The sequence below is a fragment of the Cryptomeria japonica genome, chromosome 7 (assembly GCF_030272615.1).
Source record: "Cryptomeria japonica chromosome 7, Sugi_1.0, whole genome shotgun sequence".
Classification (NCBI taxonomy): Eukaryota; Viridiplantae; Streptophyta; class Pinopsida; order Cupressales; family Cupressaceae; genus Cryptomeria; species Cryptomeria japonica.
The window spans coordinates 774997672-775021311 of NC_081411.1; the positions used below are offsets into that span (position 1 = coordinate 774997672).

General features: G+C 39.4%; 1 protein-coding gene across 1 annotated transcript; it reads right to left on the minus strand.

Annotated features, from left to right (window-relative positions):
- Positions 1 to 14594: 14594 nt before the first annotated feature.
- Positions 14595 to 18669, minus strand: LOC131050057 (B3 domain-containing protein Os01g0723500). Its single transcript, XM_057984196.2, has 5 exons — positions 18530 to 18669; positions 18195 to 18393; positions 16948 to 17482; positions 16596 to 16843; positions 14595 to 16284 (listed from the first exon to the last, which is right to left on the minus strand). Exons 2-5 carry the CDS (start codon positions 18351 to 18353, stop codon positions 15409 to 15411), a joined length of 1818 nt encoding a protein of 605 aa, XP_057840179.1. The 5' UTR covers positions 18354 to 18393; positions 18530 to 18669; the 3' UTR covers positions 14595 to 15408.
- Between the last annotated feature and the right edge of the window lie 4971 nt (positions 18670 to 23640).

The following is a 23640-nucleotide window of genomic DNA, read 5'->3' on the forward strand; positions in this document are numbered from 1 at the left end:
GGAAATTAAGTGAAAATGTGGATTTCGCCCTGGGCCTTTTGGAAGGGTCAGGAGCGATTTTTTCATTCTAGGCCAAACTTCACCTTAGCTTGATCATTAAACTCCTCCAAGGCAATCCCCAGGGTCCATTTCCTTCCATCACTGGGTTAGCTCATCAAAACTCTGAAGGAAAAGTTGCATTTTAGGGAATTTCGCTCTGGACCCTCTGGAAGGGTCAGGAGTGAAATTTACAATTGGGCTCAAAATTCTCACTTTTGAAGGTCCAAAACTTCTTAAAGGCATTTCAAATAGGCTCTTTCACTGAATTCTAGGCTTAGTTCCATTCAAATTAGGAGGAAAAAGGTGATTTTAGGGTTTTTCGCTCTGGACCTTCTGGTAGGGTCAAGAGCGATTTTTCCTCCTTAGGCTTACTCCTTCATCAGCTTTTGTTGAATTTTTCACTCATAGCTAGGCAATGTTCTTCCTCATTCACTCCACCCAGGTTTGGCTTGTTCTTGCAAGGTAAAATAGGGGGTTTTTAGATTTTCGCCCTAGACCCTCTGGAAGGGTCAGGAGCGATTTTCCCTCTCTGACCTAGAATCATCAACTTTTGAAACAAACAATTACTCATCAATGGTCTTAAAGGTCATTTCCACCTTGGTGTATCCTTGCCTTAGCACAAACTTAAAAGGAATATGTTGATTTTATGATTTTTGCCCTAGACCCTCTAGAAGGGTCAGGAGCGAATTTTGAGTTTTAGGCCTATTCCTTCATGCTTTTAACTTCAAATCACTTCTAAGGCATAGAACATCATGCCTCTCTCCCATCCAAGTCCTGAAAACCAAAATTTTATCTTGAAATGCAAAGAAAATAGGAGGAATTGGAAATTTCGCTCTAGACCCTCTGGAAGGGTCAGGAGCGAATTTCCCTCTTGGCTTAAAAATTTTCATTCTTAGCAATCCAATTCGACTTTAAGGCAATTCAAATGTCTTCTTATACCCATGCCTAAGCTTATCTTTGCCCAAACTTTGGAAGAAAAGACAGGCTTTAGGATTTTCGCTCTGGACCCTCTGGAAGGGTCAGGAGCGAAAGTCATTTTCTAGGCTTGATTGCTTCCTCTTGACCGCCTCAATTATCTTCAAAGGGCAAAACACACTTCCTCACACCCATTCAAGCCATAGAATCTAAAAAGTTGCCCTGACCTTGCAAGAAATAGGTGTTTTTTAGGAATTTCGCTCTGGACCCTCTAGAAGGGTCAGGAGCGAAATTCACCTTTGGGCTCAATTCCTTCACCTTTTGACGATTTCTTCCAATCTCAACTTAATCCCAGGGGCAATTCCTTCTACGTTTCTCCTTGTCGCATACTTGACTTAGAAAAATTTGATAGCAAAAGTGTTTTTTGAGAAAATTCGCTCTGGACCCTTTGGAAGGGTCAGGAGCGATTTTTTTCAATCTTGACCAAAATCCTTTATTTTTCACCTTGAAACTTCTTTGCTGAGTGGGATTTCGCCTTGCATCGTGCTAGGAATAGGATTTCATGTCCAAGAAAGGCTAGAAAATGTGTTTATAAGGAATTTCGCTTTGGACCCTCTGGAAGGGTCAGGAGCGAAATTGCCTTTCTTGGCTAAAATCTCCATCCCTCATGCTATCAAACATTTCTCAAAGCAAGATCATGTCCATTCCTCTTTTCAACATACTTTGGGCATCACAATTTGGTCAAGCTGAGCAAGAAATGCCTCTTATAAAAATTTTCGCCCTGGACCCTTTGGAAGGGTCAGGAGCGAATTCCTCAATTTAGGGCAAAATCCTTCATTTCTTCATGACTTCTATCATACCTAAGGGTTTGAATATGCTCATTCTTTCTTTCATGATGCCTTAGGCTCCTCAATTTGATCAAACAAGGCAATAAATGTCTTCTATAAAGATTTTCGCCCTGGACCCTCTGGAAGGGTCAGGAGCGAAAATTAGGTTTTAGGCAAAATCCTTCATTCTTCAAAGTTGAAACTTCTTCAGGAGGCAAAAGGGAGTTGTTCTAGTTTCACTTATGCCCAAAACTTGACCTTTTTCATTGCAATATGGGAGCTATTGAGAATTTTGCTCTGGACCCTTTGGAAGGGTCAGGAGCGAAATTCACCTTTCTTGTCCAAAAATCTTCATTTTGCACGCTTCCAAATCTTCAAATGTATCAAATGATGTCCAATCTTCATTCCAAGAGATCCTTAATTTGCTTCATCCTTCATCTAACTTGATCAACCCAATTCCTTATCCTCACTAGCTTAGCTCAACTGACTTAGATAGGTAAACAAACAGGACCCTGACAAGCAAAACCCTCTTTCAATCTAGACCTAACCTGACATGAGACCTATTCTCCCTAAACTCTAATGTAACCAACTTGAATCTCCTGAAAGGCATGCTTCATTCTAGCAATCTTGAGGCTTCAGGCAGATGACTAACAACCTCCTAAACCAGACTAGACTTAGCTTAAAACAAGCTTCCAAAGTTTAGCCCTAATCTATCCAGCCCAGGTAGACCACTCACTCACTCAAAACCCTAAAAGTAGAGAGAAAACAAGCAAAGAGAAAACAAAACCTAAGGCAAAAAGAGGGGGTCCCCATTCTAATGGGGCGATGTGTGAAATGGTCACAACAATACCCAAGAGTGACAACCCACTTAATACAAACAATTAATAAATTGGTAGATAACCAATATTATCAACATAACAATAGGCATTTTATGCCGACTACAAACTACACAAAACAGAGGCAATCTCCCAAGGTAGTGAAATATTTTCATATTGTAAACATGCATTCAAGTACCCAATGTTGGCGCAACTCAAATAAACATCCACAATCGAACTAGATCATAATAAGTTCAGACTAACCATACATTGCAATTTGCAATCGACAAACTACAAATGGTATGAACAAAGGAATTGATCAAATATCTTTGCATTCCACCATTAAAATAAATGAAATTCAAATAAAACTTAAGAAGTAGAAACCATGCAAAATATCGAAACTTCATACAAAGATCCACCATACCTTCAATTAAAATTATGTATTGATTTCTACATAGTCCTAGCAACAATTTCTAAATCTCCGACTATTGCTACCACTATTCCTACTACCATTAACTTTTAGGAATGAAAAGGCCAAGCCTTATATAGACTTCTCAATTACAAACCAAGGGCCCAAATTGATTCTAAATCAATGGCCAATATTAAACAATAAAACCCTAAGGTGGGGTTTGTTGTAACTAACACCTTAACTACCACCTTTTAACAACTTCTGACCAATGAAAAATAAGATATCCTCAATGGCACAATTTGCAAGGAACAAGAGCAAATAAGAAAATTCCATGTCTTCTAGGATTGTATCAAACCATATTCTAGAATTGTGCACCCATTATCTCTTTCTTTTGATGAGTCAAGTTTGATGAATCTGAACATGTTACCTTGAATTATTTGATTGGTGGAGATGAGTAGGCGCCACTTCATCTTTTACACGTCTAGTAAACTTTTTCTTTCATTTCATCTAGCTCTTTGTTTCAACTCCACCTCTATATCATCATAAAGAAGTCTTTGCATCTCCAAAGATATCTCTTGATACTCAACATCATCAATAGTGTTCTTCAATTCAACTTAGGTTCCTCAAAATGCTTTCCTTGGTGTTTCATTACGCGCTTCCATCTTCATCTTCGCCATCCTCCTTCTTGGATAACATTGACCTTGACCTCTTTGTCGATGTCTTTTCATCCTTCACCATTCCATGCAATCATTGTTGAAAAAGAAAAATACCTTGAATTACAATTATGAATATAAATTCCTATGTTAATTATGGAATTCCTAGAGTGAAATGCAAGAAATTCATTAAAAGAAAATGAAAGCTAAAATCTTGCATTCCTAATTTGATTGAAGAACTCTACAAGAATTTTCATGAAAATCATTCTCCAAGGGAAAGTTATGAAACACATTTTATCCTAAGCAACCTCTTGATTTGGATTTGTAAAATATCATCAAAAATGCTTCATAAAATGTTTTACAACCCTATGTTTTCACTTCTTTCATAAAGTTTTCCAAAAGAATAAACCTTAATAGATTCTGATTTTGCCTTTAATAATCTGGAAATGGCACTTTTTGTTGGCGGCAATATTGTACATGGAAATAAAACTAGTTAATTAAGTTGTAACTGTGTTGGTTAGTTGGCAGCCGAGGGGTGGTAGTTGCGGTGCGACGGTTGGCGCTCGCACCCCCTCGACATCTTTATATACTTCGGAATGTAACTTGTAAAGGGACGACTATGAATGGAATAACATCTGATATATTGCATCTGATATCTATGGCATTATTATTCTGCATTACATGTTTTATCTGTGTGCTTTAAGTTATTCACCCGAGAGGGCAAACATTTGGCGTCGTTGCCTAGACGTACTCGGGAACAGAAGACGCGGATGGCGCACGGACGCGATGGGCCTACCCGTTGGTGAGATGAACCCAGAGGCCGACAATGTGCCCACGGAACAATCGGCGAAGGGGAAATTGAACCCTGTAATAATCCCGGCACAATGTTGAGATAAATTGTGGCCGAAAGGAAAAAAAAAAAATTTGTGTACATGGCGTGTGCTTGCTATGTACGGAAGTGATTTATGCCCAATGTATTAAATAAAGATAGAAATAAAAAAAATTTAAAAAAAGCAGAAACGGACGAGTGGGAGGTTGCGCAGAGGGCCTTGATTCTGGAGTAGCAAGTAGAACGAAGGTGTAGACTAAGGTAGCTTGCCGAGGGACAACCGGCCGAGGGGTTGCTCGAAGGGAACCCAGGAGGTGTCACGAAGGTTGCGGAGGCAGAGATAGACGGAGAGAAGTACACTCTCTACACTGTCGTAGGGTTGCCCGAAGGGAACCTACGAGTCACGGAGGGTGCCGAAGTCGAACTCTACAGTTCGCCTGAATACCACCACCGTAGGGTAAGAAGTCGCAAAGAGTTGGTGGAACAAACAAGGCGAAATCTAAACTTGATCGACGCTACCAAAGACCTACTAAAGAATTTGTCCATTTTGGAGGACAACCGAAGGGAGATGACCGAAGGTGACGGTATGGCCGACGGTGCCGAGGGAGCACAAGGGTACCGTACGGGAGGTAATCTATTCAGTTCGGGGTCAACAACCTTCTCCGGAGGACCCATGAGTGGAGGGTCAGGTGCAGGAGGCGGAGGCGGAGGATCACCAGGTACAAGCACACAAGGCACCAGAAGAGCGAGACCGAGCGGTGGGATGGCCAGTAAACAGAAGTTGACAAAGTTCAACGGCGAGGGGAAGGAAGATCTCGTCCATCATTGTCGAACGTGCGAAACCATATGGTCAACGAACGGTGTTACCGACCAAGACGAATGGGTAACACAATTCCCAGCAACCTTGAGAGGAGTGGCCATAGACTGGTACTTAGATATGGACAAGGTCAAAGTCGGCACATGGCCCAACCTGAAGAAGGAGTTTGGGATAGAGTTTCGCCTCCTGAGAGATGACAACGAAATAGTCGCCGAGATCTATGGACGAAGCAGAACAAGAACGAGATTGTTCGAGCCTATAGTCGGCAGCTGAAGGAACTATTGGGAAAAATGGAGAGTCAACCAGCAAATGGGTTGAAAAAGCGATGGTTCGTGGAGGGATTAAAGCATTCCCTCCGAAGGAAGATGAAAATCGTTCCACCTACTACATCGTACGAAGACGCATACAATAGAGCGATGGATCTCAAGAGCGAGACAAAGACATCGAAGAAAAAGAAGAAGAAGGATAGCTCGTCCGAGGAGGATGACTCATCACAGGAAAGCAGCAGCGATAGCGAGGTTGGCAAACGGGTGCAAGCGCTCCGGAAAGACATGGAGCAAATGAGGAGGGAATTCAAAACAATGAGAAGCACCAGTCGGACCGAAGGGGACATATGGTGCACTGAGTGCAAAGAGGAGGGGCACACAAAGGGTACTTGCCCGAAGAAGGCATTCTGCGAGATTTGCCAAGTGATGGGACACTCCACCAAGGAGTGCCCATACAACATGAAAACCTGAAGTACGCAAATGAGCCAAGTGTTGTTCACGGAGCAGGCCACAACATCCGCACCAGTGGGTATGACCCAGCAAACCAACACAACGGCATCATCTGGAGGTTACCGGGACAATAGACGCGGCGGCGGAAGGAATAGCAACAATAACAATAACGGAAGCCGTATCCAGTATGACGCCAAGGGCCGACCAATTATCCAATGTAGGGCCTGTAATCAGTGGGGGCACTTCACCCGTGATTGCACGAAGGAAGCCACCCCTCAGCACCTCTGTCGATGGTGTGGGCCAGGCGACCATGAGGATGCAAATTGCCCACAGGCAGGGGTTAATCTCCTCAACATTGAGAAGGTTGAGAAGACTGGTGAGAAAGAAGTACTGGCGATCACCCGCGCCCAGACGAAAAAAGCCACTTATCTCGACCCCATACGGAGAAGGAGAGATTACGGGAGGCAAAGGCCAAGATTGAACGTGAGATGACGATCAAACGACGGGACAACGAGGTCGCGAGACATCATCCCGTATGTAAGCGGAAAATAACATCATTGGGCAAGTACTACAGATGGAAGTACCTATAAGTGTAAAGGACCTTCTAGAAACAATGCCACAGTTAAGAACCGCCATTTTTAATTCCATACAAACCACTGCACAGGCACCTTTGCATGCCACACGAGCGGAAGTTTCGGTCAGCCCCTCAGCTAACCCAATGTTGTTGGCCTTAAATAGTGGTCGGCATCCTGCTGTAGTAGAGATGGGAATTCTCGGGGCTATCCTCAAAAACACCATTATGGACGAAGGTTCGGGGGTGAATGTACTGCCAGAGGATACGTGGAAGAAGCTGGGGAAGCCAACACTATGGCCACCCATGTTCAACTTGGTAGGTGCAGACCAGCATGGCATCAAGCCACTCGGGACCCTGATGGCCCAGCCGGTCACCATCGGCATGCAACCTTTCATACTAGATTTTGTGGTAATCCCACTCAAGAAGAAGGGGTATGACGCCATCTTAGGCAAAGGGCGGCTGGTTACAGCAAAGGTGAACCATGACTGGAAAAAGAACACCCTTTCTATGGAGAAAGGGGGGCGGAAGTACACCATTGATCTGAGGACCCAAGTTGTTGATGAGGAACTAACATCATCTTTGAAATCGGAGGGTGAAGGAAAAGGCTACCCGAGGGACGAAGGACGAGGCTACAGGGAGCCCAACGACGAAGGGATTCTCAAACTAGGAGAATGCTCTGAGGATGAGACAGGGTCATTGAACGGGCTCTTCCACTGGCAGATGGAGGATTATGAAATGTTCCAGAGCTACAGGCTCGAAGTAGAGGAACCAGAGCAAGTAACAGAGGAGGTGTACCTGCCAGAATACATAGAATATTGGAAGGGAGACGCCCCAAACCTCGGTGACGTAGATAATCTGAAGATCAATTGTGTCGGCAACGATTGGAACCTTGTGTGGAAGGCCGCAGCTTTCAAAATCTTTATTATTCTTCTTCTTCTTATGTACGGGAAGGAGACCGTGGTCCCTGTAGAATTTGTGGTTCCAGGTCTTCGAATGGCCATTGAAAATAGACTTGCCACCAACGGATCCAAATTGAAACCCTACCACGCGAAGCGAACAGGGGACCCGAGAGGCCGGAGGGGCACCCGAGAGGATGGAAGGGGACTTGAGAGGCTGGGCAGGCGACTTGAGAGGCACGGGACCAACGCGGGAGACTATTGGGAGAGGAAAACCGAGAAGGATGAAGGGCCCAGAGACAGTGGACCCGAGCCGACGACTCTCTAGACAACTAAATTGGGAAATTGAAAAGAAAAAAAAACGTACGGTTGTACGGGTCTGTACGACAGTGACCGTACGATCGAAGAAAAAAAAAAAAAGGAAGCCACGGTGGACCACCGTGCGGTGGACATCACCGCCACCAGAGACATAAACGCAACACCGCACAAACAAACACAGACACAGTCGTACGGTGGAGGGGTGTTGACCGCACGGGAAGGTGGCTATACGATTGGAGGTGTCAGTGTTGTTGTTGACCGTAGGAGGAGGTTGTATGGCCGGGGTGCCATCGGGGACAGAGGAAACTTAAAAAAAAAAACGATGACGACCAAATTGAAACATTATTCGATGACATCTGGAGCCTGGACACTGAAAATACTGGAGTGTAGAAGAAGGGTTTTGACATCATAAAATATCACAGAAATGATGCGCGCCATGGACTTTCGTGTGGTGCTGAAGGTTGTAAATTGGTGTTGGCCGTGGGGGCGCTGCCCTCGACCCCGCCCTATACTGCGACAAGGAGCGCACCTAGGGCGCTGCCCCCAAACCCCGCGAGGGTGCTACCCTAGACCTCACGGGGGCGCTGCCCCTTGACCCCGCTGGGGTGTTGCCCCAGACCCTGCAGGGGCGCTGCCCCTCGACCCCGCTCGAGGCACTGCCCCCAGACCCCCAGTTTATTTTTGAGCTACAATACACTTTTTGAGTTGGGCGAAGGGCATCAGAGAAGGCACGGTGAGTGTTGGGTTGTCCCGTACTATGAGAAAGAAGCCTACAGCTAAGCATTGGCAGGGAAGCCATAAGCCGTCGAGGGAGACGGATTTGGAGGTTGCGAACAAACAGAGTTTGAGGGAAGGCATTGCTGACATGCGAAGTCATACGACACCAAAGAGTTATTCAGTTCAGTTATCAGCCTTTGGGGAATGTGATGGAGGATTTGAGGTGTCTCGTAGCCTTTGTGACAGAGGGTTGTGGCCACCTCCAGGCATGAATGGTACACTTTGAGGAACTTGGAGTATGTCTTAGCTGGACGTGAGGTTGCCTTGGTGGATGCAGAGAGGGCTCAGGAGGAGTTGACCACCAGGTTGGAGGCAGTAGTAGCGTGAGACGTAGCTCAGCGTACCCAGGAGTTGGATGCCGAGAGGGCAGCGCAGGTGGCTATCGAGGACAAATTGGCTAGGGAGATAGTATCATTTGAGTAGCAGTTGGTGGAGGCTGAGAATGAAAAGCATGTTTTGCAGACAAGTTTGGTTTAGGCATAGGAGGATTGTGATGTCAAAGGATGCACTAATGGTGAAATCTGCACTTGAGCATAGGATGGTAGCAGAAAAGGGTTTTTAAGCGAGGACGCAATAGGTGTATAAGTTCCGGGCTTGACTGGTGTCAGCAGTTCTGTTTAATGTCATCTCTATTTTGTGTTAAGTCGTCCGGAGATGACTTCTTTTCTTTTGGGGGGGATGATGTTGGCGGAAATATTGTACACGGAAATAAAACTAGTTAATTAAGTTGTAATTGTGTTGGTTAGTTGGCAGCCGAGGGGTGGTAGTTGCAGTGCGACGGTTGGCGCTCGCACCCCCTCGGCATCTTTATATACTTCAGAATGTAACTTGTAAAGGGACGACTATGAATGGAATAACATCTGATATATTGCATCTGATATCTATGGCATTATTATTCTGCATTACGTGTTTTATCTGTGTGCTTTAAGTTATTCACCCGAGAGGGCAAACACTTTTAAGCTGGGAATTCTTCTGAAATGATGTTTCAAATCTAGAAATGCCCAAACTAGTGAGGAAATCGCTCAGATCTGTATATAATGACTTGTTTTTTATCTGAAAATCGTCCTCTTCCAACTTTCAATGTCAACTCTTCTTATTCTTGGTCCTTTGAAACATCAAACACTTCCTTTTCATTCCACATTTTGGCTTTGAACCTGATTCCCTTGCACTAATTTTGCCTCTATCTGCTGTTGAATTTGCTTCTACCTCTGCTTTGAATTGATTTGAATTGTTGTGAAAATGATTGCTCTAATCTTGCTCTTGTAGGCGTTCCGTGTGACAACTTATGCTTAGCAAAGGGGGTGCGCTAGGTTTGTATTTTTCTTTGTTCTTTCACTTTCATATTGCCTTCTACTCCAATCCAAGTCGGCCCTCATCACCCTTGCATTTGCATTTTATATTTTTGCACACATTTGGAGTGATTTTGTCTTTTAAATCCAAGTTGGCCCTCATCACCCTTCTAGATTTTGCATTTTGGAGCGAATTTCCTGTGTTTTAACTTTTAACTCAGGTCAGCCTCCTTGGTGATGGATTTTTGCATTAAAAAATCAAATTTTGGAGGGAATTTTTGTGCCTCGACCTAGGTCGGCCTCTTTGGTCATGGATTTTTTTGCATTTTGAATTGAATTTAGGAGGAACTTTATTACTTTCTAATCCAGTCGGCCCTTGATTTCTCCTTCACTTGAATGATATATATATATATACACACACACACACATATATGTATGTATGTATATGTATACATATACATATACATCTATATATATGTATATACAATAACATATAGATATATATACATATATATATATATATATATAATGAGCACTCACATTTGTCACAATGCTGGGCAGAAATTTGACTTATGCCTGCATTAACATGCGAATTTCTGCCCTACACCAGGATTTTGGGGCAAAATTTGACCTTAGATGTGGATTTCTTGGTGGGAATTGGGGCTAGTCTTGGAATCCATGATGGGATTTAGAGGCATGCAAGGATAGTTGGGCGGGATTTCTCCTTGCACAAGGATTCCTTGGCAGAATTTTGTGGTAGACATGGATTTCCTAGCAGAAATCCAAGATGTACAAGGATTTTCCCATCTTATTTCATGAAAAATTAAGCCTTTCCTTTGTTAAGTATTGGAAAATCCCTTCTTCAAACTTTCATTCCTTGGAATTTTTCCAAATTTTATTTTCATTTCAAGAATAAAATCCTTATTTCGTCTTCATTCCAATGAGAAAATCCTTATTTCATTTTTGGAATTTTTCGTAATCCTTGTTTCAACTTAGGAATTTTCTCTATAATCCTTGACAACTTAGGAATTTTCTCTACAATCCTTGACAACTTTAGGAATTTTCATGCTTTGTCAAGAGAATTTCCTCATGATTTTGCCCTCTATCCCTCATCTTGAAGGAAGGAGTTTTCTTGACTTGAACATACCTTTTCCAAGGACAAACTCTTGCACTCCAAATTATTTCATGGATTGATCAATGCTATCCTCTGGATTGACATAGCTTGGCGAAACTAAGCTAGCAAGCAGCAAAAAAGAGGGGTCCCCATTTGCAATGGGGCATGTGTGTTTACAATACAATAGGTTTGATGGTAAGAACTTCTCAAATCAACCTTGAAGAAAGCACTAACCAAGCAATCTAGTATGTCATCCATTCTAGGTAGTGATCACTACTAGTGTTGATGGTTCTAAAGTCCAGACCCATTCTCCTCTTGCCTCCTTTTTCAGGTAAGAGTCAAGTTGGTGTAGCAAAGGGTATCAAGCTTTCTCTTGTTAATCATTTTCTAACAAATTGTTGATCTACCTTCTCAATTCCTTACTTTCTTTTGGAGATAATGTATATGCAGCTTGGTTAGGAAGCTTTGATCATAAAAATAGCAGAGGCATTAGACATTCTGAACGGCATCACAAGTCATTCATATAGACCATCCTTGGTATTGAACACCATCTTCCATTCATCCACTTCTTGGATCTAGGTCTGATGGTAAGCACTTCTAAAATCAACCTTGAGGAAACTATTGGCACGAACCAAGGAATCTATTATGTCATCCATTCTAGGAAGTGGGTACCAGTAGTGATGGTTCTACAATCCACGCATACTCTCCTCTTGCATCCCTTTTTAGGTGAAAGTAAAGTTGATGTGGCATAAGGGCTCATGCTTTCCCCTTATGAACTATTTTTCTAACAAATCGTTGATCTGCTCTCTCACTTCCTCATTTTCTTTTGGCGATAATATATATGCAGCTTGGTTAGGAAGCTTTGATCCTAGCACCAAAATTGGTGTGGTATGTAACACCTTGTAAGCAAAATAATCCAATTGGAAATTGTGCAGGGGTTATATCAAGATACTCTATCAACAAGGTTTGCCCATCTAGTGGGGGTTGGATTCCACTAGTTCCTCTTGCATCTCTCAAGGAGTCAAGTGTACTAGATAGCAAGTTGCACCCTTGGATTCCTTGAAGAATTTAAATGGCTCGTGATGTAAGTAATAAGGTTGGCATTTAAGTTGTCTCTTCTACTTTCCATGTTTTCAAAAGGTGTTTCCTTCCTACATATTGTAACTCATAAGCATTCTCTCTATATGATGGATTACATTCCAATTAATCAAGGTCTACCCAACAGAAAATGACAAGCATCCATTGGCACCACATCACATAGTACTTCATCCACATAAGGATAAATTTTGAAGGTAGTGGGACAAGATTTATCCACAAGTACATTATGATCCATCTTTAGTGAAGAAATTTTGTAAGGGTTAGATTTTGAAATGAAAGTTGCAATTTCATAACCATTTATGTACTTATTAAATTAATGGTAGATCCACCATCTATGATCCCTTACACACTTTGTTCTTACACTTGCATTTTGTTTCAAAGACACTCTTCCTCTTCCAATCAGCTTTTGGGGTTTCTCTATTCCCAAATATCAAGATTCTTTGCGACATCAAGTTTTCTCCCATCTCTACTTCAACCTCCTCTATTGAAGGTTCTTCTTCTTCATAGGCTGCCATCACCCTTTGGGGTTTTGAGGGCATTCTATGACTTTATGGGCTTCATTACCAATGAAACATCTTAAGGGCTTCCAATCTCCATAAGAGATTGCCATCCTAGTCCCCTACCTTTGAAGCCCCCCTTTCCTTGGAAGTTTGGCTTCCCATTTCCCTTTGGCTCTTCTTGTTTGGTAAGTTTGGAGGAACTTCCTCTTCCCCTATTTTGATTGCTAACAACCCCCTTTGCCCACCATTTTGTTTTTCCAATTTAGTTGCATCTCCACTTTTAAGGCATATTCATATGCCTTATCCACAGTAAGTACCTTCACCAAGGTAAGCTCATCTTGGGAGTTGAAACTTGAGGCCATTGACATACCTAAATGTTGCTTGTCCTACATTTTCTTGTAAACTAGTTTGAATTTGAAGCCTCATAATATGCTCAATATAATCTTGCACTAACCAATCTCTTTTCTTTAAGTTGCCAAAAATTTTAAATATTTTTTGTTGGTAATTAGAAACAAGAATTGAGCTCATAGATGTTTCAGCATCTTAGGCCATGGTCTAGTTTTATCCTTACCCTGTATTGTTTTGGAACTCTACAAGATCTCCCACCATAAAGTAGCATGAGATTTCAATTTGGATGTTGCAATTTTTACTCTTTTAGAATCTTTCCCAATGGTGTCTTTCATCTTGTAATACTTCTCCAACTTTTGGAACCAACCTAGGAATAAATATTGACTGACTTAACCATTGAATACTCTGCTCGGTAAAAACCTCACTGGGTACCTGAGAATAAGAAGATTACATAGTCTCACAGCCATTTGAGAACTCATAAATGAACCAGGGAAAGATGCAGAGAAATATATATCTAATAGAACATGCAGATTAGAATGTTAAACTCAAAAACTAGCAGCCAATTTGCAAAAAAAGACTACCTTTCGCTAGGAGAAAAGAATCAACCTGACTCCAAAAAAAATGCGACCAAGCACACACCCAATAAAAACAAAACTGAAAATTAAAACTAAAAAAAGAAATACACTAAATGACCACTACAGCAGTCATCAACAGCACATCAACCAAAATCACAAAAATAGCTAAGCCTATAGAAAACTGAAACTAGTGGGAGACATGTCATTTAATAGTCAGTTATATTATCTCTGATTCAATTTGATATAAAGAACAGTGCTCCACGGATGTCTATTTGTAAAGTGTAATCCATGATTGAGCTTAAAATCAAAGTTGGGGAACCATTTATTTTTGACTGGATTCACTATTAAAAGACTTTAGCTTTGTTAGCCAACCAACACATTCTGTATGCACGATATTGATAATGTTCTCCTGTTGTTAAATTTATCGACTTAGTTATACAACATTGATTTCATGTATCCTTCTCCACATGCTATCCTTTGAAGTCCATATCTCAACCTGTGTAGCACTTGTAGTGGTAGTGACTGCAACGAAAGAAAAATTTAACAACAGATGCTTCTAATCTGGACAAACCCTTGGCTTGAAGTACAAATTATGGCCAACCATATTTCTTTTACAGAATAATATCTATATATACCTCTAATATTTATATTAGTGAAAGCAGTCAACAAACTCAACAGTGAGGCAGTCTTATTGTAGCCCAGCCACTGACATGCTGAACTATTATTTCAGGGTCATCCCATCACCATGCATCAAACAATCTGACAGGATCAAGAGGACCAGTTAACTACTCTAACACCATCTCACATGGTATCCAATACATGCATCATATGAAAGGAAATCATCCTACTCATTCACTGATGGTAGAGTTTGCAAATCGAATTCAAGAGACATATTGAGATTAATACATTCAGATAAAAGAATATTTCATACAATGAACTCATCTCTGTTTAAGTAAATGTACTGTACATCAGTTTAAAGCCAGGATTCCTTCCCCAATGAGCAGATTTTTCAACAACTTATTTGCTAATAGTCTTAGAGAATATCCTCCTCTGCTTAAAAATTTAAAATCATGAAATGCCCTTAATAAGTAAGGTTATGTGATTTTTTATTAAATAGGTAATGCTGCATAACATTCCATTAGTAAGGAGAAAACAAGATTGCAGAAATAAGTCCTGCTATTCTAGACATCCTCCAAGCGCTGGGTAGAATCATGTTATATAACTAATGAAGAAGTTGTTTAAGGATACAATGTCACAGAGAACCAATTTTTGTTATAAATGAACAACCGTGAACTTTGCTTCTCAATTTGTTTAAAGTAGATAACCAGTTAACTCGGTTTAAATTTTGAAAAGCATTTACCATCCAGTTTTTTGTATTCATGAACTGTGGAATATGTGGTTATGTGCTTCGACTAAAATGATACCATGTACTTCCTTCAGGTAAGCTCAGTTGATTCAGATGTCACCACTCCATTCTGAATTTGATGCAAAGATTGATTCTATGCTTCTGTCAATTTAAAGAGTGTCAGCTTCTCTAGTAATTTGCTATCCAACCTACCAGCTGGATTTGTCAAAAGATCGTCAACAGGCTCCTGTGCTAGTATCATTTGAGGTTCTAGACTCACGATCTTGTTGATCATGCTTGAACCTGTTTCTCAAATTGCTTCACCATTCATATCAGCAAGTTCAGTTGATTCAGATGTCACTGTTACATTCTGAATTTGATGCAAATATTGATTTTTATACTTGTATCAATTTAAGGAGTTTGTCAGCTTCTCTAGTAATTCTGCTATCCAATTTACCAGTTGGATTTGTCAAAAGATCATCAACAGGATCCTGTGGTTGTATAATTTAAGGTTCTAGTTTCACAATCTTATTGCGAATGCTTGATCCTGCTTCTCAAGTTGCTTCTCCATTCATATCAGCTAGAGCTGTGGCTGCTTCTGGTGACAATGCAACCACCAAACTCACTACCTCAGGGGATGGACTCACTAATGGAACTAACTCGTTCATCAAAGGTCCTTCAAGAATGTGCTCTTGAGATGGAATCAATGCATGAGTGATGGCAGGCATTCCATGAGATGCATCATTGCCTTCCACAGTAATCATTAAGTCTTCTTTGTCCTTCACGCCATCTAGATGAGAGATTTCGTTTGCTAGCACCGCTGTATTCCTGCCAATTGATTTTTGTTCATCTGCAGATGATGCAGGGTGCAATAACTTTGTCTGTTGAAACTCTGGCAAATAACATTTTTCAGAAAAAGATGTATTATCCTTGCAAGCTGCTTTCTTATCTAAAATGTCAAGATAATTGCTTCCACTGCTAGCCCTCTTGCTCCCTTGCACTTCGTTTATTCCTGGCCTTGCATCTGTTCCCTGTTCTGGTCCAAATGGTTTTTCTGATAAATTGTGCGCAGGATCTTCCCATGTGATTTCATTGACTTGTAGTTTCTTACTAGAGTGGAACGTAGGCAATGAAATGCTATGATTCACCAGTTCGCCTTCCATCGTCTTCTTGTAAGGAGTACATGTATTGACAACCCTGAAAATATGGACTCGAATTTTGTTTTTGCTATTGTTTTCCAGCTCAAAGACACAGACATCACCTTCCTCTAGATTATTATCACGTGAAAAATATTTCCACCCTCCTCTCAGGACTGGGGTAGTACGGTTCCCCAGGTATTGTACATGCCATTCCTTGTTGTTAGGACCCACAAGAATTACTTCCATTCTTTCTCTTGGTAATTGGAGATAACGAAATTTTAATGGCATACTCTGCACACCCAAGCCATCATATAAATCCTGAAATATTAATTTGTGAAACCCCAGCATCCAGAAAAATACAGACTAAGATTACACTAACTAGTTAAAAAATTTCTCTTCAATCCTATTAATGGGAAAAACCACAGTAATCCAGCATGAGGTGAACGCACAAGATCACAGTTATGCCATTCTTAGAACCTCCTAATAAAGAAAAAATAACATAATACAACAGACCAAAAGATAGTTGAAACTTGAACATCACCTGAATCAAATTAAAGTCCCTTCTACACAAACATAGAGAGAGTTGGGGAGAGAGATCTTACAACCCAAAATGTGTGGTATACATGACTTGGTTTCATCGTTATGAAACAAAACGGTGTATTCAGTGTGAAAGACTGAGCAGCCTCAAGGGCCTGGTTCCTTTCTGCTTCGGTCACAGGACGCCTGCAAGAAATATAGTGTGTTCTGTGAAAACTCTTTTCTTCGGTCCCATTCTCTGCAGCTTTCATCGCTTGGTGCTTCTTTCCAGCAACTGATGGCTGCCAACATCCACGATTCTCCAGAGGATAACCTGTATCAAAAGCAAATTTTGTGGAACCCCCAGTTTTAGTAAGAGTTTTGTTCCATTCCCTCAATAAAATTTCAATACAATTTGTAGGACTCATAGAAACTTACTTGGAAAAAAAGGAGGAGAGGGTATTGGACATTTTGGACAAAAAGGAGGAGAGGGTTTTGGACATTTTGGACAAAAAGGAGGAGAGGGTTTTAGTTTTTTCCATTGATTTTCAGCCACTGCCTCTCTTTTATCATTCTTCTCTTCCTCGTCAGACACCAAATAGACTGGTGGCTTACTGTCCATGGATTCAACACTGTTGAGACTAACACCAGCAGGAAGAGGATCAGGGCATCTCTTCACTAAATCACAGTTTTTCTTCTCAGCATCGAAGACACTGACGTTTTTCTCACAACCACTTCTTCCGAATATACGAACTTTGAAGTAGGATGTGGAGATATACTTAAACACTAGAAAATCCCCCAATTCTATTGCATTGTGATGGACAAATTGCTCCCAACCCTGTCCAAACTCCATTTCGGTACCAATACTACATAACTTAACAACCCAGTGCTGGCTGGTTGGGCCTTGCAGAACCACAATGCTCCCTGTCTCAGTCTCATTTCTAAGCTTTGGAACAAATGCAGGAGGAAGACGCTGCAGTAAATTCAATATAATAGCAAATAAGTTTCTCCTGATGATGGATCCAGTACAGAGATTCCGAGAATCAGGATTATAACAAAATACAATAGCAATTAAAGTGTATGCTTTTGGAATTAAATAAGTAAGCTTTTGCATCACCATTTCAGATTACACAATGATTATTATTCATCAAAGTGACGATGAAGAACATCATAGTGCCAACAAAATATTCTTGCTTCATCCTGATAAATATTAGATCACCGAGTGTGAATCGAAAAGTTGACATAAAATTTACGCAATTTAAGTCCAAAAACAAACTAAACTTTATCCTCGTGAAAAATCATGTCTACTAAAAATAACAAATAAGTTTGTGCTGATACAAGAAAACTTAGAGGATTTGAATTCAGACAAAACATAATAATATATCTCTTTTTTTAAAATAGATCTACATATAACCACACAGATAAATTACGGACTATTCACAATTTTTTTTTTATATGTTGAATCTAGTAGTGAATCTGGAAATATCTGAATTTAAAGCAAACCAAATTACAAATTAGTATTTTCCTAATGATGGGTACAACACAGACAATGTAAAGGTCGGAATTTAAACATTCTAAATAGTCTGATCCAGAAACATTAAGCAATTTGAAATACTGTAAACAACTCAAATCTTTAGCATTCTATATGTAAAGAACCAAAATGGACTTTTGAATGCTGGTATTACCATTTCTTGTGCAAAGTCTCCTAGCATAACTTTGAAGAAGTAGGAAGACCGACCAAAACTCTCTCTCTCTTCATCTTTCTGTTTGCCGTGAATTATATAGCAATTTTTGGTGCAGATGGCACAGGGGAGTAAAAAATCAGCAGCTTCTTCATTGCCCATTGCAAATGAAAATGGAATGTATGGTTGGTGTCAAGTTTTCCTGTTATTCAAAACGTTTCATGATAAAATCATTGGAATCGCAAACAACCCATCTGACATTAACCTGTAACGAATCAAATCAGGTATGAAGTAGGACGAATGCATCATGGGACAATGGATCAAGTCAAAAAAATTACCACAAGTTTTGTGTTGCAAAAGCTGTAATACTTTTGGGTGTTTGTATGCACTTTACCATTACAGTAATCGTGGAGATGTTTGACGATTAAGAATCCAATGCAATTAAATTAAAATATAAGCTTCTTTTCGAAGGGTACGTTTCAGCTGGTCTCCTCATCTTAATTTAATAAAATAAATTGCCAAAAATGGAATCCTCAGTAAACAAATACTTTTGGCACACGACAAATTTTTAGTGGGGTAACAGTAGTTTCGTACCACCAGGAATTTCATTGTATGACGCCTGTGTTCTTAATTTAAAATTGTAAACAGGTATTTTACAATTTAAATTTTTTTCTAGGTCTGACAATATTACTTCTTATTAATCTTTTATTTATAATAATTTAGATTAAACTATCAAATACTAGATATCTACTCTATAATATAGTTTTAGGAACAGCTGTTTTTATAGAAAAATATAGCAATCTAACCCATATGACTGTATTTATTAATTAAATGAAATAGGGTTTTAAATTTTAATTAATTAATAAATACAATTAAATGTGTATTATATGATTATGTAAAATTTTAAAGATATATAAATTTAATATTTTTTAAAGTAAGATGTGATTATTTTGAAAAAAAACAATTTTGTAATTTAATTATTTAACTTGTTCTTATTCTTAGGTTTGTGAGATTTCCACACTCCTTGTTGTTATTGCAATTTTTTTCTTAATCTAACAATTTGTTCTTAATTATAATTGTAGTCACATAAATCTGTCCATTTTAATTAAATGAATATTTCGTATTTATTTGATTAAAAATCCACTAGCCACCAATTAATTAAATTAATATTTAATTAATTCATCCCCAAACATTCTTCTATTAATTAAATAAATTACTCAATTTATTTTAATTAATTCATTAAAATCCAATTACAATCAATTAAATAAATAAAATCTATTTATTTAATTAAATCCTCCTATTCCTCTTTTAAATAAATTAAATAAAACATTTATTTAAATCATTATCCCCACCCCACTTGCATTTTCCTACAAATGCAACTTGCACACATTTTGAAATAAATGAATTTTTATTTTAAATAAAATCCTTTTTTCCCTCACCCACCAAATCCACTTGCAAAATCTAATCCCCTTCTAGATTCTTCTAACCCTTTCCTAATTAGTCTAATCCATCCCCTAAATATTGTCACATTCCTAAGCAAAGGGAAGTCACTTCTCAAAGCCTAAAAGTCTTTGATAACCATTAAAGGCTTTCAACCTTCAACCACTAAATGTCTCAAAGTCTTGGATAACCTTTGAAAGCTTCCAACCTTCAACCACTTAATCCACAAAGTCTTCAAAAACCATTAATGGTTAACCCAAACCCTCCCACATGGTTAAAACATTTGTTTTGACTCAACCTCTATCCAACTCAAGGGTCTCATCAAGCCTTTAATGCTTTGACCATGATTATCTCTTAATCATTTGCACAAAGGTTTATCCTTGCATTAACTCCTAATCCAGTGGGTAATCCTAATTTAGACTTGACCCTTAGCCTTTAGATAAACATGAGGTCTTCTCAGGCCTTTAATGCCTCCAACCTCTTCTCTCAACCCAATCCTGTGTTGACACTTGTCACTATTTCATTGGTGCAAATTGTGCACATGGATCCCCAACTTTCAAGCTTGACCCTTGATTAAACCTTTCAATCCTGGCCATCCATTGCTCCATTTTTCCTATAAATAGAGCCCATTCCTTCATAATCCAGATCCTGAAAACTTGTATGCATTTAGGCTATAGACATTTTAGAGAGCATTTAGCATAGCATAACTAAATCTTGTCTTTTTGGTTAAAATATATCATTTTAGCATAAAAATAGCTTTTTATTTCATATTTGGAGCTATACTACAATCTCAATCCTCCATAAGCATCCATAGTGCAAAAAGCTGCTGAGAGCTACACTATTTTGGAACTTGGAGAGGAGAGGAACAAGGGAGAAGAAGCTAAAGCCATGCTAAGAGGCAGTTGGAGATGCCTCATAATCTGTGTTTTGTTTATTAGATAAATTAGCATGTCTTTTGTGTCTCTTTTGGTATGCCTTCATAGTTTAGTTTTAGATTGACTAACACTAATGTTTTGTGTCTTTTTGGTGTTGTTGATCATAGACTAACCTTGTGCCATTTAGGAGGACATCATTTGGTGAACCCGACGTGAATCGAACACGCAACCTTCTGATTATTTTTTTTGAAAATTAACATTTTGCTTGTTGAAACTGCCACACAGGTCGCGCTCCGGCGCTAATGAACACATTTTAGCGCTATCGAAACAATTTCTTTTAGCGCTATTGAAAAGGTTTTAGCGCTATTGACAACATTCCAGTGCTTTTGTCACAGTTCTGGCGCTATTGAAACAGTTCTGGCGCTTTTGACTTCTCAGGTTTTTCTTTTCTTTCAGCGCTACGGTGCGAATTAGCGCTTCTGCGTCCGCAAACTAGCGCTATTGTATTAATTAGCGCTTCTGTCTAAAAAGCAGAATAGCGCTATTGCGATAGAGCGTTGTATAAGTCGCTTTGTAACAAAAAAATTGAGTGTTTAGGCTTGTGGAAGCCCCCCTTGAGCATTGGTTTTTATTAACTTGTTTTTTTTTTCTTTGTGCAGGTTAACAACCCAAAAAAAAAAAAAAATCATCACAAAATTTTCATTTAGTGCTTAAAAAGAACTTAAAAACGCAATAAAAATTTTTTTTTCATTGTTTTCTAGTTATGCCTCATTTTCTTTTTGGTGCTTAAAATTAACAACGCAAATTTGATTTCATTGCATCAATTGGGACCTAAAAATTTACAATCCACACTTCAAAAATTTGGTGCAGTAAAAAGAACAATCCACTTGTTTTGATTTTTGGCAAAAACAAATTTTCCTTCAAGCAAAACGTGTTTTTCATTAAGTTGACCAGGATTTCCAAATTCTAGATTACAAAACACATTGCCTTTGAAGTTAAAACGAACACCATGACTGTTGGAGCAACATCTCCAAAATAGTTAGATCACATTTGCAATGATGGATTAAAAAGAACAAGTGAATTTGGTGTTTGGCACGCTTGTGCACAAAGGTCAATCGGGTGGTCCTACTTCTAACACACACTATCCTTTCCCTTGGCTCTCGTAGTCCTAGGTGCAAGAGAAAAGTGTTAGTAACACTCAAAATTTTATCTTTTTAAGAGAGGCCTGCCAAAGGATTGATACTCTTGGGAACGACCTCGAGCGGTAAATCCTTCGAGCCGCTATAGAAATCAGGTGAGAGCGAAAGCTGTAGCCTTGGGTATAGCTGTTCCTACAGTGTAACTGGCCGAAAGGACAAATGGGCCCCACCACCAGTTACAAGGCTCTTAAGTGAGTCACTGCAGAATGAACTTATGTCCAAAAACATCGAACATGACTAAACACCTTTAAGTAGTAGCCCACCTGTTCTATTGATTGAGGATATTTGAGATATAATTTAGTGCAAGAGCATAGATGGTTTTGCTCCCAAGATACTCACCATACATATTTCCTTGAGTAGAAACATAGCTTTTTGAAAAGTCACTTGTGGCTTGATAAAAGTGGTGACTCCCCCATCATAGGGATCATCTATTTGTTATGCTCGTGCAAGACATAGTATATCACATCCTTACCTGCCACGGCGGGATTCATAAGGTATGTAGTACCAAAGTCGAAGAAATATCAAGATGTGGGCTAAATTTATCACAACTGGCCATTTGACCTTAGGGATAAAGAGTGTTTGAAGTGTGTTCGTTTTACAGACCTAGTGCAAATTGAGCCGACTTCAGGCTTTGGAAATACACCTTAAAATACATCTAAAGGAAGGGTCAAAAACAAGTCCAAGGATTGGGTTGATCTAGACCCATACTCATTTGTGCCTTTGAGGCTACAATCTTGTGTTTGTGTGCTTGCTTTGTTTTCTTGTCAAAGAAAAATCAGAAAATCAATCCCAAAAACAAAGTATTCTTCCAACATTTTTCAAAAACAACCAAAAACATCACAAACAAAGTGCAAACAAACAAAAGAGTCAACATTTTATGACCATTCTTCACATCTTGCGAAAGAAGAAGTGTCATCAGAATATCAACTTGAAAAGGAGACCATTGAGCTCAAAGGCTTTAATCAAAAGGAGGAAATTCTTCTATATCAATCGACAAATCTTTGTCTCCCATAGAGTCTTTCTACATCGCATGCGTCTATACCTTCAAGGTAAAACAAATGAGTTTGATTCAGAATCATTGAACAACAGAGCTTTTATGCAATATAGAGCTCTAAGTTATCACAAAAATCAAGGAGGAAAGATTAATCCCAATTTCTTCCCAAACGTCTGCATCACCTACAACACAGCTCGAGAAATACCTCCAACACCTGAAAGGGAAGAGGTAGAGTTCGTCCCATTTGTAACACAAAGTTTTTATTGAAGTTGAAAACATTTTCATCCATCATCTCACTCATACATCATCACTTCATCATCAATCCGTCCCAACTCTCAAAACATTAAGAGGTTCTTGTCCCAAGATTCCTTTTTAGATATTGCTTGAAATCAAACACATCACATCACTTTTTAGATTGTTTCTACATCTAGGATAAGCTCATCCTAAGAGACACATTTACGCAGGTTAAAACTAGTTCATGAGTGAATCCTCTCATTACTAGGTAGTTAAATCTGTAACACATCTCAGATTTCTCTGCACCTTATCACATCAAATCTTATCAAAACAAACAAGCAATTCAAAGAAGGAATTTCGGTTACATCTACCTTAAAGTGCTAGAGATCCACATACAACACAAATCACCAATCATCAATCTTTCATTTCATCAACAACTCATCATCATCTTTGATCAACTTCAACAAAAACTTGTAAACAAAATGGCTCAAACTCGATCATGGTCAAGGCAACGAGAAATAGAAATTGAGGAAGAAGAAGATGAAAATCTCAATGAATTTCAAGAAGCACTTGGAGGAAATATAAATGATGAAAACCCAAGTACTCCCACTCCTTCAACAATCGAAAGGGTTCAGCATAACCCTCATTTTAACAGATTGTTTGATGAAATACTCAGGAGCAACGCCGATGCTCACTTTTTAAAACTC

Bases quoted from the DNA above. Each gene is read 5' to 3' on its own strand.
- LOC131050057 (XM_057984196.2), bottom strand. From the start codon at position 18,353: ATGGGCAATGAAGAAGCTGCTGATTTTTTACTCCCCTGTGCCATCTGC. The intron at 17,483-18,194 runs GTAATACCAGCA...AATTTACTGCAG, and splicing joins GAGACTTTGCACAAGAAATG to CGTCTTCCTCCTGCATTTGT. The intron at 16,285-16,595 runs GTAAGATCTCTC...TTGGGTGTGCAG, and splicing joins TATACCACACATTTTGGGTT to AGTATGCCATTAAAATTTCG.